The 18,919-nt window shown below is 43.3% G+C and overlaps 1 protein-coding gene across 1 annotated transcript in view; it reads right to left on the reverse strand.

Annotated features, from left to right (window-relative positions):
• The window catches only part of slc30a9 (solute carrier family 30 member 9), a 233,118-nt gene that overhangs the window by 120,948 nt on the left and 93,251 nt on the right, over positions 1-18,919 (reverse strand). Inside the window, exon 7 of the mRNA XM_070860729.1 lies at positions 8,806-8,888. Within this exon, the coding sequence (XP_070716830.1) occupies positions 8,806-8,888 (83 nt within the window). The remainder of the gene's footprint in view (positions 1-8,805; positions 8,889-18,919) is intronic.

Below are 18,919 nucleotides of genomic sequence, written 5' to 3' on the forward strand. Positions count from 1 at the left end.
GTTTCCACATGATTTGCTCCTGATTTTTTAGGAGCAACTGGTGTAGAACGGAGTATCTTAGAAATCAGAATTCTCCACATTTAGTTTGCTCCAGTTCTAGTCAGTTAGAACAGTTTCACTTTGGAACAGAATTTTTTTTTCAAAAGGGGGCGTGTCCGGCCACTTACGCCTGATTTCAAAGTTTCGTGAGTGAAAACTTACTCCAAACTAACTTAGAATAGAGTAAGTGAAGATTTTTGTACGCTCGAAAAAACCTTGTCTACACTTTAGAAAATGAGGCGTAGGTTACAAATTAGGCATAGGGAACGAGGTGGGGGGGAGGGGGGGGAAGGGAAGTCATTAAATTCTACAATCAATCCTTAGTTATACTTATACAAATATTATACAAATAAATCCAACCTGAATAAAAATTTATAAGCAAAGAAAAGATTAAATAAAACATGCTCCTACCTGTGTGAAAGTGCTTCAGGCAGGCCTTTCATGTTGGAGACAGGCAGTGGTGTGGCGTCAGTGTCTCGACGGCAGCGGCAGCATGCTTCGAGCTGAGCTGCAGTGCTTGAGGCAGGCAGGCCTTCATTCTCTTCGTGGCTGGCCGCGAAGAAGCAGCACCGGACGGACCTGAGGCCATTCGGCCATGAGATATCAGCGGCGTCAGTGGCTGGCCGGCAGCCGAAGAATCAGCAGTGGACCGACGTGAGGCCATTCGGCCACGCTTTAGGGGCAGCGTCAGTGGCTCGACGGCAGCCGAAGATACAGCAGCAGTCTTCGAGCTGTGAGGGGGACTGAGGCCATTTGGACAGGGAGAGGCAGCCACATCGACAGTTTTATATTTAAATTTGCAGAATGGGTGCTGCATTGTCAACACCACGTATTATGCAATGGTTTGCCATCTTTGTTCTTGGTGGACGTTGATCCATTGCAAAGTTGAATTGGCACTCTTATTTCTCCAAACACACAGTCCTTAATTTGCATGCACCAACACAGCACCAGTTCTGCAAGTTTAGCAGTGAAAAGCTGAACTCACTGATTTCAGCAGATGATTTATTCAGCAGTGCTGCTAAAAGCACTCCCTCACACACAGAAATATCAAAAAAAGTAAATTACAAGCCTTTGCAGGGGTCCAAGAAAGAAACCTTCACTTTTTCTGCAGTATTTTTTAAAATGGCCGAGTGCCAATGTTTGTGTGAGACTGTGCGTGCGCGCGCGCGCAGGGTTGCCGGCGCCACGAAGGCTAATTTAAATTGTACCCGCCCCCTGCTACTTAGAAAATCGGCGTGAGTGTTAGGCTCCAACCCCTGCTGCGAAGAGCGCGCCGCGAAGCAGACATCGAGCTCCTTAAATATCGGACTTTTTTTTAGGCGCAGTTTTCGGCACGAAAAACAGGCGCCCAGCTCGGAGGTGCGCCGTTTTCGCCGCGGGACGAAACTTGGGGCCCTAGATAGGAACAGTGCATTCAAGCAGACGCAACATGGATTCATGAAGGGGAAATCATGTTTAACTAATTTACTGGAATTCTTTGAGGATATAACAAGCATGGTGGATAGAGGTGTACCGATGGATATGGTGTATTTAGATTTCCAAAAGGCATTCGATAAGGTGCCACACAAAAGGTTACTGCAGAAGATAAAGGTACGCAGAGTCAGAGGAAATGTATTAGCATGGATAGAGAATTGGCTGGCTAACAGAAAGCAGAGAGTCGGGATAAATGGGTCCTTTTCGGGTTGGAAATCGGTGGTTAGTGGTGTGCCACAGGGATCGGTGCTGGGACCACAACTATTTACAATATACATAGATGACCTGGAAGAGGGGACAGAGTGTAGTGTAACAAAATTTGCAGATGACACAAAGATTAGTGGGAAAGCGGGTTGTGTAGAGGACACAGAGAGGCTGCAAAGAGATTTAGATAGGTTAAGCGAATGGGCTAAGGTTTGGCAGATGGAATACAATGTTGGAAAATGTGAGGTCATCCACCTTGGAAAAAAACAGTAAAAGGGAATATTATTTGAATGGGGAGAAATTACAACATGCTGCGGTGCAGAGGGACCTGGGGGTCCTTGTGCATGAATCCCAAAAAGTTAGTTTGCAGGTGCAGCAGGTAATTAGGAAGGCAAATGGAATGTTGGCCTTCATTGCGAGAGGGATGGAGTGCAAAAGCAGGGAGGTGTTGCTGCAACTGTACAGGGTATTGGTGAGGCCTCACCTGAAGTACTGCGTGCAGTTTTGGTCACCTTACTTAAGGAAAGATATACTAGCTTTGGAGAGGGTACAGAGACGATTCACTAGGCTGATTCCGGAGATGAGGGGGTTACCTTATGATGATAGATTGAGTAGACTGGGTCTTTACTCGTTGGAGTTCAGAAGGATGAGGGGTGATCTTATAGAAACATTTAAAATAATGAAAGGGATAGACAAGATAGAGACAGAGAGGTTGTTTCCACTGGGCGGGGAGACTAGAACTAGGGCACAGCCTCAAAATACGGGGGAGCCAATTTAAAACCGAGTTGAGAAGGAATTTCTTCTCCCAGAGGGTTGTGAATCTGTGGAATTCTCTGCCCAAGGAAGCAGTTGAGGCTAGCTCATTGAATGTATTCAAATCACAGATAGATAGATTTTTAACCAATAAGGGAATTAAGGGTTACGGGGAGCGGGCTGGTAAGTAGAACTGAGTCCACGGCCAGATCAGCCATGATCTTGTTGAATGGCAGAGCAGGCCCGAGGGGCTAGATGGCCTACTCCTGTTCTCATGTTCTCAGTCTGGAGAATTGGATTGGAAGATGAAACTATCATTAAGGAAGAAATAGCGGGACATCTAGATAGGAATAGTGCAATCAAGCAGACGCAGCATAGATTCATGAAGGGGAAATCACGTTTAACTAATTTACTGGAATTTTTTGAGGATATAACGAGCATGGTGGATAGAGGTGTACCGATGGATGTGGTGTATTTAGATTTCCAAAAGGCATTCAATAAGGTGCCACATAAAAGGTTACTGCAGAAGATAAAGGTACGCGGGGTCAGTGGAAAGGTATTAGCATGGATAGAGAATTGGCTGGCTAACAGAAAGCAGAGAGTCGGGACAAATGGATCCTTTTCGGGTTGGAAATCGGTGGTTAGTGGTGTGCCACAGGGATCGGTGCTGGGACCACAACTGTTTACAATATATATAGATGACCTGGAAGAGGGAACAGAGTGTAGTGTAACAAAATTTGCAGATGACACAAAGATTAGTGGGAAAGCGGGTTGTATAGAGGACACAGAGAGGCTGCAAAGAGATTTAGATAGGCTAAGCGAATGGGCTAAGGTTTGGCAGATGGAATACAATGTCGGAAAGTGTGAGGTTATCCACCTTGGGGAAAAAAAAGGGAATACTATTTGAATGGGGAAAAATTACAACATGCTGCGGTGCAGAGGGACCTGGAGGTCCTTGTGCCTGAATCCCAAAAAGTTAGTTTGCAGGTAATCAGGAAGGCGAATGGAATGTTGGCCTTCATTGTGAGAGGGATGGAGTACAAAAGCAGGGAGGTCCTGCTGTAACTGTATAGGGTATTGGTGAGGCCACACCTGGAGTACTGCGTGCAGTTTTGGTCGCCTTACTTAAGGAAGGAGATACTGGCTTTGGAGGGGGTACAGAGACGATTCACTAGGTTGATTCCAGAGATGAGGGGGTTGCCTTATGATGATAGATTAAGTAGACTGGGTCTTTACTCGATGGAGTTCAGAAGGATGAGGGGTGATCTTATAGAAACATTTAAAATAATGAAAGGGATAGACAAGATAGAGGTTGTTTCCACTGGTCAGGGAGACTAGAACTAGGAGGCACAGCCTCAAAATACGGGGGAACCAATTTAAAACCGAGTTGAGAAGGAATTTCTTCTCCCAGAGGGTTGTGAATCTGTGGAATTCTCTGCCCAAGGAAGCAGTTGAGGCTAGCTCATTGAATGTATTCAAGTTACAGATAGATAGATTTTTAACTAATAAGGGAATTAAGGGTTATGGGGAGCGGGCAGGTAAGTGGAGCTGAGTCCACGGCCAGATCAGCCATGATCTTGTTGAATGGCGGAGCAGGCTCGAGGGGCTAGATGGCCTACTCCTGTTCTTATGTTCTCCTCTTCAGGCTCATCCTCGTCTGAATCTTCTTTTGCATTGTCAGGGTTGGCCTCAAGTTCTGCAAAAGACAACAGAACAGTCACATGGTTAGCAGCAAAGGAGGCGGCAGGATGAGCGGCATGAGTAGGCTCACACATCACAGGCCAGGCAGCATGCAGATTTGAAGGACCATGATGAATTTGCAGGACTTACCCGCTTTCCCGAGTGTGGGCCCAGCTTGTGCAGTACTGATTGCTTTTTTCCAGGCAGGACCCATCAAAGCAGCGACCCTCTCTTCCAAGGGTGTCAGTGGGTGCAGATTTGCCGGGCCTCCTTCTGTTCAAGTTCTTTCCCTTTTATTATGTGCCACCTTCCTCTGCAAAGATGAAAACCCAACTCTTTAAAGAGAAGGTGTCTTTCTGCTGGGTTGGACATATACAGCTGGTCACATTTACAATTGCAATTCCACTGAATAAATGAAAATATTACTTACACTAACTACTTGACCAAGGTCCTGCCACTTCTTTTTACACTGGCCTCCAGATCTCGTGGTGGTCACCACTGCGCAGTAATCTTCTGCAACTTGGTTCCAGCATTTCTTCATTTCTTTGGGTGGAACTTTTGTGACCTCCGCTGGTGTCCAATTCCTGCCATCTGTTCTCAATCACAGTAACTAGTGCCTCCACTTCTTCCTGTAAGAAATTCTTGGTCCTTGCAATGTGTTGCATCTTGTAGTGCTCCAGCTACGATTTTCCCAATGCTCTCACAGTACTCCTTCTCACACACACAACTGGCTCTTTAAAAATGGCCAATTGCCAAATCCGAGCTGTACTGAGAGCATGCATGTCCATTGGAACGACGTCAAATACGTAACTTTTTTTTTTGCGCATGCGCAGAAGGTGCGGCTTTGTTTTTCGGCACAGTCAGAAGGCCCCCTCCCCCCCCCCCCAGGTGACTGGACATGCTGCGCGGTGCCAAATTAGAATTGTACATCGGGGAAACTTTAGCAAAATATTTCTACCGCATTTCTGGTCTAGAAAAACAGCAGTAACTCTGGCAATATGCCAGAAAATGGGCTTGGGGAAAATTGAGCCCCTAGTCCCCAATTTCAAAAGAAAAGGGACAAATCAGAGCCTGGGAACTGCAGGCCTATCAGCCTGGCTTACATTGTGGGAAGATGCTAGAAGGGATCATAAAAGGGAAAGGGCCATTAGAAATTCATAAACATTGTTTACAAAAAAAATTGGCAATGCTTGAGGAAGTCATTAGGGTAATGGATAAGGAAATTCTGGTAGACATTGTCTAACTGGACGTTCAGAAAGGCTTTGATAAGTTATCTCACACTAGGTTACTTCACAAGATGGAATTAGTTGCAATTCAAAATGCTGGATTAGGAATTGGCTTTAATTTTGCAGCCAAAATGTTGTAGTTAACTGATGTGGCTCAACTTGGAGACATGCTACTAGTGGGGTTCCCCAGGGATTGGTCCTAGGCCCATTATTCTTAACGGTCTTTATTAATGATCTGGACAGCGGTGTTGGGAGTATAGCAAGTTTGTAGATGACACAAAAATCTGTGTAAGGGTTAAGACGGTAGAGGAGTACAATCAAATCCAAAAAGATTTATATGTGCTAGGGGAATGGGCCACACATTGACAAATGGCATTTAATTTAGATAAATTTAGCATTGTGCATGGTGGTAGGGCCAACACAAAATACATGCATCATTTGCAGGGAACAATACTGAAAGAGGTCGAGAGAGAAAATTATCTTGATGTTAATGTGCACAGATCACTGAAGGTTCATGACCAATGTAAAGAAACTGCAGCTAAAGCGGCATTCGGTTGTATTAATAGAACCATTCATTATAAATCAAAGATACCATTTTGATACTGTAGAGGCCACTGGTCAGATTGCATCTGGAGTACTGTGCCCAGTTTTGGTCCCCCACATGGTGAGTTATATAGTGGCCTTAGAAAAGGTCCAGAGGAGAGCTACATGAATGAATCTTAGCTTAAAGAATCATAGCTATTCACATAAGCTCAAGGATCTTGATTTATTTAATTTAGAGCAACATAGACTTAGAGGTGACCCGATAGGAGGTCTATAAAATAATTAAAGGGCTGGATATCGTCCCTATTGATAGATTATTCCAGTTTAACAGATTGAGTACTACCAGTTGACATGAGTTTAAACAGTAAGAGTAGGAATAGACTGGATGTTAGGTGGTTCCTCTTTTCCCAGAGAATAGTGAGCCTCTAGAATACATCACAGGCTGGTGTCGTGGGTGCTGATTCTCTGCATGTCTTCAAAAGGGGGCTGGACCGGTTCCTGACTGCGGCAGAGATCGCATCAGATAGAAGGAAGGTGACTTGAAAGCTAACACTTGGTCCATGTGATCTCGGGTTGGTTTTGATCGTCTGAGGGGGTCTGAGAGGAATTTTTCCTCATTGGCCCTGGTTTTTTGCCTCCCCCAGGAGATTACGTGGCTGAAGACTGGGGATGTGGGAAGAGGGCTATGGGAGATCGGAGCAGGGAAGAAGTGTTTAGCCATGCTAGACTGGCCATCGTGGTGTGGGGCAGGCTTGACGGTACAACTGGTCAAGTTTCTCAGTTTAGATGGAGGCCAAAAGACATTTGAAATAATTTAATGGGTTCACATTTATTTTATTCATAGTTTTTGTTGCTTAATTATTGACTGATTCTTTTCACGCATCCTTAATGATGTTGCATTGGAAGTTTATTAACTTGATTTGCTTGTTCCATTCTTGATTAGTTGTGATCAGTCACTGTTTCATGAACATGAAATTGTAGCCAAGGAAGTGCAGTTGACACGGAAATTTGGATGAGTTACACAATGTGAAACCAGAAATGTGATGGACAAAATACATACAATCAAATACATTAATAATATTTTAAAAACAGATTTTTTGTCATCTTGCTCACTGTCGTCAGAGGATATGCTGCTGTATGCTATGTTACGTATATATCATAGAATGTTACAGATTGGCCCATCAATTCTGTGTCAGTGTTATTCTCCACACAAGCACCTGGTCTAATCCCACTCCCGTGCTTGCTCCTTCACACTCTTCAATATTCCTTTTTTTCAAGCAATGATCTAATTCTCATTTAAAAGAATTTAAGGACTTTGCTTCAACAATGGTTTGTGGCAAAAAGAAATCCACATTTTAACCACCCTCTGCATAATGTTTTTCTAATATCTCTCAATTATTTTTCTTAAATTTATGCCCTCTTGTTGCCATCTCTCCAACCAATAAAACAATCTACCCCGAGATGGTGCAGCAGATTCTCCCCAGTCGTACCTTCCACCTGCTCATCTCCCATTTGCAGTCCCTATGCTGCCTCCAGTACTGAAATCTGAAAATCTCATTTGTGCACACAATTCAAACCCAGAAATGAAGAAAGTAATTATGAGCTACAGATCAGGAAAGCAAACATGGCTATTAGCCCACTGTTGCCAGCTGCAGAAATGTTTTAAAACTGTTCTGCTTCCAGCTCGGCCTCACTCCCCTACTGCCAGAATTCCTACCAGCCTAGCCACTCAGTTCCCACTCTTCCATGTACATTACTTTTCATTTCCATTTCATTTTTTCCCATTTATTCCGACTCTACTTCGTTGCTTCCATTTATCTCTATATTTCTGCTCACTTCAGGCCTGCCCTCCCTGTCCCTCTTTGGCTGCATTGATCCCACTCTCTCCCTATGCTCCTCACTGGTTCTTCACATCCACTTAGCTTCTCTTCTCTCTGGTCCTCCATATCCATTTATCCATCCTACTCTACTCTATTTATATTTATTTCAAACTACTACCCGTCAGCTTCCCTTCTCTCTCAACTACTCTTATGGCTATATCCACTATCCTTCACACATATACTAACTACTCCATTCACAATTGCTCACTTTCCCTCCCAAATTAATTCTCATTATGCACAGTGATCTTCATTACTCACCTCCCCAAAATACTCACTGCCTACATTACTTCTTATCCTGTTCATGACACCCTCCCCACCCTGTGCTCTACCTCAGCTACTCTTTTACCCCCACCCCCTCAAATCAGCATTACTTTCCCCAAGCTACTCACTACCCTCCCATACACCTCACTTCCCTAAACTCACTTTAAAGGAGATCATCACAGGCTAACAAGAGCAGAAGCAGAAAACCTCAGCCAAAATGAGTCAGATAAAGAACAAAACTTACTAAGTAGGAGAGTCTAGTCTTCATTTCTGGATAAAAATAACACAACTGTCATTTTGTGGGGCAATCTAATCTCCTTTGCATCAGCTCAATAACACTGATACTGCGGTTTTACGAACTATTGCATTTGATTTTATATTTTAACCATATTCTCTCAATATTCCTTTTACCAAGTTTTTAGAAATGTTAATTCACATCAAACTGCATATACAATATTCCAATCAGCAGAGTTACATTGCCATAACTTAAAACATATTATGGAAAAAAAATCATTGTACCCGATTTACAAGTCTGCAGATTTCAGTCTCCAATATTAGCATCATGCGTGAATACCAAAAACAATATCGGTTACATCTTCACTTCACTGACAGAAAGGCCAAGTACTATCCGGTGTATGTCACACTTAATATTTTTTCAGCTCCTCCCAAATTGAATGGATGATACATATCAATACATCTCAAATCACATTTTAAATATTGTAGAAATATTTCTCTCTCGCACTTACTTTCTTTATATGCAATTTCTTCATCTTGACGATGCTTTTTTGCCCTAGCAAGAGCTTCTTGGCTACCATGTATCTCAAGAGCCCTTAAAGAAATAGTGAACATCTGTTAGAAATGCTATTACTACCTCATACAGATTTGTATTATATTTTGTTTCTCGAATTTTAAAAAGTATTCATGAAGAATGGTGTAAGTCATGTATTTGGGATTATCGAATACACAAAGTTGTCAGTAGAATTCTTGCTAAATGATCAACTTAATGCCAAGTAAATTTTTTAAATCAGTTTATGTTTAACTGTCATCAGTAAATGTGGATATTTGTGTTTCACTATAATATACAATTGTTTTTATTTTATTTATTATTCATTGAAAATAGTTTTTCATGCCAAAGTGTTTGGAAAACTATTGTTCCAGAATGCAGTTCCCCAATAATTCAATGTATAAATGTAGCAAAATTAATTTGCAAAAAATTAAGGGATGTGATTTTACTAGTATGGATGGAGGTACTATGTGACAGAAAGCAAAAGGATACATTAATGTTTTTTTTGGATCGGCAGGATGTAGCGTGCTCCCAGGAACTGTAAAATACCTTTTATTTCCAGTTATATAAATGATTTGTACATAGGCAGAAGAAAAATGTTACTAAAAAAGACAATGGTGTGTGTTATGTAAAATTATGAAAAATAATACAAGTACACAGTTTAGTGGATTGGCACACAACAGATTCAGTTCAATAAAATAAAAAGAAAGACTTGCATTTACATAGCATAGTTCATGACCTCAGGACATCCCATAGAGCTTTATAGCCAAGTACTTTTAAAGTGTAGTCACTGTTGTAATGTATGAAACATGGCAGCCAATTTGCGCACAGCAAGGTTCCATAAACAGCAATGTGACAATGACCAGATTATCTGTTTTAGTGATGTTAGTTTAGGGATAAATATTGGCCTGACACCAAGGAGAAATACAGACAAATATTAAGTTTTACATTTTGGGAAGTAGAACAGTCAAAGAAGTATACCCTAAACAAGATTGTTACCAGAATGGTGGAAGAGAGCACGCAAGAGATGTAGATACATGAATATTCAAAATGTGGTATTGTAGGTAGAAAAGGCACTGGAAAAGGTAGAATTCTGAGTTTCAAACATAGGGGCATGGAATACAAAAACAAGTTAGCCCATTCAGTACTAGGCATTTCCTTATAGGAAGAATAGTACAGCAAATATTTATTAAAATATCAAAAATTAGAGGTTATAGTAATGAAGAAGGTCCCCTAAAAATTGGGGCTCTTTCAGAGGAACTCAGAAGTTTAAAGGATATCGAACCCAGGCTTTCAAAAGTATGAAAGGTTTTGAGAGTCTACATAGTGATAGAGATGAACTGATTGGTAATAATGAGCAGAATTTCAGGATCATCACTGGAAGAATAAGCAAGGAAGTTAGAAATGTTGGAAGGTTAATAGAACATTGAATGCTTGATCACAATTGGTTGTTGTGCCATAAACTATTAGGTGTGGATCTTGCAAAATGTACCCATGGGATTAGAGTATAGAGCTGAACAGCAAGCACCAGCACACTGGAACGCCTTCTGTTCACTAACCAACGTGTCAATAGGTTCATTCTCTGGTCTGTGCTAAACAAATTAATCTCAAACAAGACAGCTTGTGAGGACACTAAAATTAACCTGTTTCCCATAACTAGGGAGGACAAGGAAAAAAACTCATTGGCACATTATCCAGTAAGTCCTGATGGAAAGTGCAAGTATGCAGACAGAACTGCAATTAACTGTGCAGTCTTCAGCCTTCCACAGTTAATACATGTGCCGAAATTTACTGTTTAAGCGTACACATGAAAAAATCACATTATAGAATGCTTTGTTCAGAAGAGGGAAGGAAATAAAGCAAAATAATGGAGGGGTCAAGGAAAAGAAACACAAACAATGTACAGCATGTTGAAACAGATCACTACAGCATTTGTGCATAATGTCATTGTACTGAAAATGCCACTCGACCTTTCTACCACTTCAAACAGTAAAGGTTTGCTAAATGTTTTTCCCATGAAGATAAATCACCTAAATCCAACAGTTCCATCAAGGTCACTATTTTCAGCTTGGTACAATATCTCATAACCAATGCCATTTTCCTCCTCCCACTTTACTGTTCATTCAATGGTGCATCTCAGCCTTCAAGTGTTCAAGTATTTGTAATTTTAAACATTTCAAATAGAATAGACATAAAAAATATTTTAAACTTCTTCCTGATACAAAAGGCAAACGATGAAATAAAGGTAACTGGCAATGAAAGATCTGTGGTCGTAGAAGAGCTAGTCATTTAAACTCATTCTGAAATGAAAATGTTTAAATTAAGGATAATCTATTTCCTTCCTTTGGTCTGTTGAGATTGTAGTTTTGAGCTTTCAAATCACAAAAATAATTGTTTTTTTAAACATTAAGATATTGACGGCGTAAAATCCGGATCCCTAACACCCATTTTTTGGGCATTACGAGTGTCCTTAGAGCTCCTAAATGGCAGCGTCGGTGTGTGCAGTTGTGAGACAAATCGCTCCGCACGCCATATCGGTGAGGCGTTGGCGCACCGTATAATGAACGTCCGCCGGAAGTATGCAGTGCCAGCAGATCATGACATCAATCAGCGTGCAATGCTAATTTGACACCGATGCTGCCATTTTGGATCTCAAAGCTCCAGCGAATGACTTCTCTCAACCTGGCACAGCTGAAAACCAATTCAGCAGCAGGAAGGATATCAGACAGGCACCAGCTATTGCTACGATTCTATATGTGTTTGATGCTTTCTATGGCTGTTTCAAGTTGCAAAAATCTACAGCGAATGGTGTGGAAGGTGCTGAAGGACTTTTTCCTGACTTCAAGGCTTCTGCACAAACCACTTGCTGCCAGACATGGTAGGAATTCCACATGGATTACAACATGACTTGGAGAATGAGCAGAGGCAACACAGGGCAGGTCAAGCTGCTGACAGGAGGAGAGGGAAGAACGGCAAGTTGTTCAGTGAGCAATTCTCCTACCTGAACCTCAGCGGGGAACAATGTGTGAGACGTTTGCACTTCATTAAGAATGTCCATATTGAAATCTGCTACCTACTGCAACCACAAACAGAGAAACATAGAAATTAGGTGCAGGAGCAGGCCATTCGGCCCTTCAAGCCTGCACCGCCATTCAATAAGATCATGGCTGATCATTCAACCTCAGTACCCCTTTCCTACTTTCTTTCCATACTCCTTGATCCCTTTGGCCGCAAGGGCCATATCTAACTCCCTTTTGAATATATCTAACGAACTGGCCTCAACAACTTTCTGCGGTAGAGAATTCCACAGGTTAACCACTCAGTGAAGAAGTTTCTCCTCATCTCAGTCCTAAATGGCTTACCCCTTATTCTTAGACTGTGACCCCTGGTTCTGGAACTCCCCAGCAACACGAACATTCTTCCTGCCTCAAACCTGTCCAATCCCATCAGAATTTTGTGTGTTTCGAGGAGATCCCCTCTCATTCTTCTAAACTCCAGTGGATACAAGCCCAGTTGGTCCAGTCTCTCTTCAGTCCTGCCATTCCAGGAATCAGCCTGGTGAACCTTCGTTGTACTCCATCAATAGCAAGAACGTCCTTCCTCAGATTAGGAGACCAAAACTGTACACAATATTCTAGGTGTGGCCTCACCAGGGCTCTGTACAACTGCAGTAAGAGCTCCCTGCTCCTATACTCAAATCCCCTAGCTATAAAGGCCAACATGCCATTTGCCTTCTTCACCGCCTGCTGTACCTGCATGCCAACCTTCAATGACTGATGTACCATGACACCCAGGTCTCGTTGCACCTCCCCTTTTCCTAATCTGTCACCATTCAGATAATATTCTGTCTTCCTGTTTTTGCCACCAAAGTGGATAACCTCACATTTATCCACATTATACTGCATCGGTCATGCATCTACCCACTCACCTAACTTGTCCAAGTCACCCTGCAGCCTCTTAGCATCCTCCTCACAGCTCACACCGCCACCCAGCTCAGTGTCATCTGCAAACTTGGAGATATTACATTCAATTCCTTCATCTAAATCATTGATGTATATTGTAAATAGCTGGGGTCCCAGCACTGAACCCTGCGGCACCCCACTGGTCACTGCCTGCCATTCTGAAAAGGACCCGTTTATTCCGACTCTCTGCTTCCTGTCTGCCAACCAGTTTTCTATCCACATCAATACATTACCCCCAATACCATGTGCTTTAATTTTGCACACTAACCTCTTGTGTGGGACCTTGTCAAAAGCCTTTTGAAAGTCCAAATACACCACAGCCACTGGTTCTCCCTTGTCCACTCTACTAGTTACATCCTCAAATAATTCTAGAAGATTTGTCAAGCTTGATTTCCCTTTCTTAAATCCATGCTGACTTGGATCGATCCTGTCACTGCTTTCCAAATGCGCTGCTACTTCATCTTTAATAACTGATTCCAACATTTTCCCCACCACCGATGTCAGGCCAATCGGTCTATAATTCTCTGTTCTCTCTCTCCCTCCTTTTTAAAAAAGTGGTGTGACATTAGCTACCCTCCAGTCCATAGGAACTGATCCAGAGTCAATAGAATGTTGGAAATAGACTACCAATGCATCCATTATTTCTAGGGCCACTTCCTTAAGTACTCTGGGATGCAGACCATCAGGCCCTGGGGATTTATCGGCCTTCAATTTCCCTAAAACAATTTCCTGACTAATAAGGATTTCCTTCAGTTCTTCCTTTTCGCTAGACCCTCGAACCCCTAGTATTTCCGGAAGGTTATTTGTGCCTTCCTTAGTGAAGACAGATCCAAAGTATTTGTTCAATTGGTCTGCCATTTCTTTGTTCCCCATTATAAATTCACCTGCTTCTGACAGCAAACGAAATATGTTGGTCTTCACTAATCTTTTTCTCTTCACATATCTATAGAAGCTTTTGCAGTCAGTTTTTATGTTCCCTGCAAACTTACTCTCACTCTATTTTCCCCCTCCTCATTAAACCCTTAATCCTCCTCTGCTGAATTCTAAATTTCTCCCAGTCCTCAGGTTTGCTGCTTTTTCTGGCCAATTTATATGCCTATTCCTTGGATTGAACACTATCCCTAATTTCCTTTGTTAGTCACGGTTGAGCTACCTTCCCAGTTTTATTTTTACTCCAGACAGGGATGTACAATTGTTGTCGTTTATCCATGTGATCTATAAATGTCTGACATTGCCTATCCACTGTCAACCCTAAGTAGAAGGAGGAAAGCATGCTGGGAGATCTGAGATGCCATAATCGTGACCATCTTCAAAAAAAGGGGACCATTCCAACTGTGGCAACTACAGAGGAATCTCCCTGCTGTCGACTACTGTGAAAGTCATTGCTAGAATCCTCCTCAACCGTCTTCTCCCTGTGGCTGAAAAGTTCCTCCCAGAGCGGATATTAAACTATAGAACCAATGGCAACCTGTTCATCCTTCATTGCTTCCAGGCTAGATCCAAGGCCATCCCATCCTCTGTCATTGAACTACAGTATGTGGACGACGCTTGTGTCTGCGCACAGAGGCCGAACTTCAAAACATTGTCAACAATGCGGATTCCGTCCACTAAGAGGTACAACGGAGATGATTGTAACCGCGCGACAGCTACAAGAGAAATGCAGGGAACAGCACCAACCCTTGTACATGGCATTCTTTGACCTCACAAAGGCCTTTGACACAGTCAACCATGAGGGACGATGGAGCGTCCTCCTCCATTTAGGCTGCCCCCAAAAGTTTGTCACCATCCTCTGCCTGCTCCACGACGACATGCAAGCCGTGATCCTGACCAACAGATCCACCACAGACTCAATCCACGTCCGGACCGGGGTAGGGCTAAGTCATCGTGCCAACGCTCTTCTCGATCTTTCTTGCTGCAATGCTCCATCTCACTCTCAACAAGCTCCCTACTGGAGTGGAACTATACTATAGAACTAAAGGCAACTTGTTCAACCTTCATTGCTTCCAGGCTAGATCCAAGGCCATCCCATCCTCTGTCATTGAACTACAGTATGTGGACGACGCTTATGTCTGCGCACATTCAGAGGCCAAACTCCAAGCCATTGTCAACATCTTCACCGAGGCTTACGAAAACACGAGCCTTACATTAAACATCTATAAGACAAAGGTTCTCCACCAACCTGACCCCGCCACATAGCACTGTCCCCGGTCATCAAAAGCCACGGCGTGGCCTTGGACAACGTGGACCATTTTCCATACCTCGAGAGCCCACTGTCACCAAGGACAGACATCGACGATGAGGTCCAACACCGCCTCCTGTGTGCCAGTGGAACATTCGGTCGCCTGAGGTAGAGAGTGTTTGAAGACCAGGACCTCAAATCTGGCACCAAGCTTATGGTCTACAGGGCAGTAGTGATACCCACCTTCCTATATGGCTCAGAGACGTGGACCATATACAGTAAACATCTCAAGGCGCTGGAGAAGTACCACCAGCGCTGCCTCCTCAAGATCCTGCAAATCCACTGGGAGGATAGATGCACCAACGTCAGTGTTCCCGATCAGGCCAACATCCTCAGCATTGAAGCACTGACCACACTTGACCAGCTCCGTTGGGCAGGCCACATAGTCCACATGCCCAGCACTAGACTCCCAAAGCAAGCGCTCTACTCGGAACTCCTACACGACAAGCGAGCCCCAGATGGGCAGAGGAAATGTTTCAAAGCCTCCTTGATAAACTGAAACCTCCCCACTGGCACCTGGGAATTCCTGGCCCAAGACTGCCCTAAGTGGAGGAAGAGCATCCGGGAGGACGCTGAGCACTTACAGAGTCTCGTCGCAGAGAGCATGCAGAAACCAAGCGCTAACAGCGGAAGGAAGGAGCGTGCGGCAAACCAGATTCCCCACCCACCCTTTCCTTCAACGTCTGCCTGGCCCACCTTTGATAAAGACTGTAATTCCCATATTGGACTGTACAGTCGCCCGAGAACTCACTTTTAGAGTGGAGGCAATTCTTCCTCGATTTCGAGGGACTACCCATAATGATGATTATAGATTGGAATAATAGTGTAAAGGGCAAAGAGGGGGAAGAAAGAATTTCTGAAGTGTGTTCAGGAGAACTTTCTTGATCAGTATGTTGCCAGCCCAACGAGGAAGGAGGCATTGCTGGATCTGGTTCTGGGGAACGAGACAGTTCAAGTGGAGCAAGTGTCAGTTCCAACCGGGTAAATTGGAATCAATGGGCTGCCTTTAAACAGGAAATAGTTCGAGAACTGTTGAGAGGGGAAAAAGAGCGTGCGTGGCAGATGTCAGGTTGAGAATACATCGGAGAATCGGGGTGAATACAGAAAGTTCAGAGGAAAAGTGGGAGAGAAAATAGAGGGGCAGCTAACTTAAAAAGGTAATCCAAAAGTCTTTTATAGGCATAGAAATAATAAGCGGGTAGTAAGGAGGGGTGAGGCCAATTAGGGACTAAAATGGAGACCTACACATGGAGCCAGGAGGATATGGCTGATGTTATGTATGTAAACATTGTAACTGTAAGACTTGCCACCAGAGGGCGCAACTGTTGGAGGCCCAAGGGTCACCTGCACACCCTGTGCAAGGGAGTATAAAAGGTTGTCTGCCATGCTGCTTAGGCACTCTGGATTAAAGAGACTAAGGTCACATCAGTTTTAGCTCACAGTACTTGTGGAGTTTTTCCATACTTAACAGCTAAGGTACTAAATGAGTACTTTGCATCTGTCTTCACCAAGGAAGAAGATGCTCCATACACATAGTAAAGGAGGAGGTAGAGGAGATACTGGATGGGATAAGAATTGATAAAGACGAGGTACGAGAAAGGCTGTCTGTAGTTTGTCACCAGACCAGATGGGATGCTGGGGAAATGAAGGAAGAAATTGCGGAGGTACTGGCCATAATCTTCCAATCCTCCTTAGAAACGGGGGTGGTGCCAGAAGACTGGAGAATTCCAAATGTTACACCCTTGTTCAAAAAAGGGTGTATCCAGCAACTATAGGCTGGTCAGTTTAACATTGGTAATGGGAAAGCTTTGGAAACAATAACCAGCGACAAAATTGTCACTTGGACAAGTATCGATTAATTGAGGAAAGCCAGCACGGATTTGTTAAAGGCAAATCGTGTTTAACCAACTTGATCAAGTTTTTTGATGAGGTAACAGAGGGGGTTGATGAAGGCAATGCGGTTGACATGATGTACATAATCGGCTACATATTCGGCTTGCCAGCAAAGTTGAAGCCCATGGAATAAAAGGTACAGTGGCAGAATGGATAAGAAATTGGCTAAGTGACAGGAAACAGTAGTGGTGAACAGTTGTTTTTCAGATTAGAGGAAGTTATACAGTGGTGTTCCCCAAGGTTCGGTACTGGGACCACTGCTCTTCTTGATATATATTAATGACTTGGATGTGGGTATACTAGGCACAATTTCAAAATGTGCAGATGACACAAAATTTGGAAGTATAGTGAACAGTGAGGAGGATAGTGATAGATTTCAAGAGGACACAAAGCATCTGCAAAGGGATATAGATAAGACTAAGTGAGTGGGCAGTTAGGTGGCAGATGGGAGTATAATGTAGGGAAATGTGAGGTTATTCACTTAGGTAGGAAGATTAGAAAAACAGAAGAAGTTTTAAATGGTGAGAAACTTTTAAATGTTGGTGTTCAGAGAGATTTGGGTGTCTTTGTGCAAGAAACACAGAAAGCTAGCATGCAGGTACAGCAAGTAACAAGGAAGGCAAATGGCATGTTGTCCTTTATTGCAAGGGGGTTGGAGTACAAGAGTAATGAAGTCTTGCTACAATTGTACAGGGCCCTACGTGAGGCCACACCTGGAGTACTATGCACAGTTAGAAACATAGAAAATAGGTGCAGTAGGCCATTCAGCCCTTCTAGCCTGCACCACCATTCAATGAGTTCATGGCTGAACATGCAACTTCAGTACCCCATTCCTGCTTTCTCGCCATATCCCTTGATCCCCCTAGTAGTAAGGACTACATCTAACTCCTTTTTGAATATATTTAGTGAATTGGCCTCAACAACTTTGTGGGAGAGAATTCCACAGATTCACCACTCTGGGTGAAGAAGTTTCTCCTCATCTCGGTCCTAAATGGCTTACCCCTTATCCTTAGACTGTGACCCCTGGTTCTGGACTTCCCCAACATTGGGAACATTCTTCCTGCATCTAACCTGTCTAAACCCGTCAGAATTTTAAACGTTTCTAGGAGATCCCCTCTCATTCTTCTGAACTCCAGTGAATACAAGCCCAGTTGATCCTGTCTTTCTTGATATATCAGTCCCACCATCCCGGGAATCAGTCTGGTGAACCTTCGCTGAACTCCCTCAATAGCAAGAATTTCCTGCCTTAAGTTAGACGACCAAAACTGTACACAATACTCCAAGTGTGGCCTCACCAAGGCCCTGTACAACTGTAGCAACACCTCCCTGCCCCTGTACTCAAATCCCCTCGCTATGAAGGTCAACATGCCATTTGCTTTCTTAACCGCCTGCTGTACCTGCATGCCAACCTTCAATGACTGATGTACCATGACACCCAGGTCTCGTTGCACCTCCCCTTTTCCCAATCTGTCACCATTCAGATAATAGTCTGTCTCTCTGTTTTTACCACCAAAGTGGATAACCTCACATTTATCCACATTATACTTCATCTGCCATGCATTTACCCACTCACCTAACCTATCCAAGTCACTCTGCAGCCTCATAGCATCCTCATCGCAGCTCACACTGCCACCCAACTTAGTGACATCTGGAAATTTGGAGATACTACATTTAATCCCCTCGTCTAAATCATTGATGGTCTCCTTATCTAAGGAAGGGTATACTTGCCTTAGAGGCGGTGCAACGGAGGTTCACTAGATTGATTCCTGGGATGAGAGGTCTGTCTTATGATGAGAGATTATGTAGAATGGGCCTATACTCTCTGGAGTTTAGAAGAATGAGAGATGATCTCATTGAAACATACAATATTCTGAAGGAAATTGACAGGGTAGATGCTGAAGTTGTTTCCCCTGGCTGGAGTGTCTAGAACTAGGGGGCACAGTCTCAGGATAAGGGGTAGATCATTTAAGACAGAGATGAGG

This window comes from Pristiophorus japonicus, chromosome 2 (genome assembly GCF_044704955.1).
Source record: "Pristiophorus japonicus isolate sPriJap1 chromosome 2, sPriJap1.hap1, whole genome shotgun sequence".
NCBI classification, from domain to species: Eukaryota; Metazoa; Chordata; class Chondrichthyes; family Pristiophoridae; genus Pristiophorus; species Pristiophorus japonicus.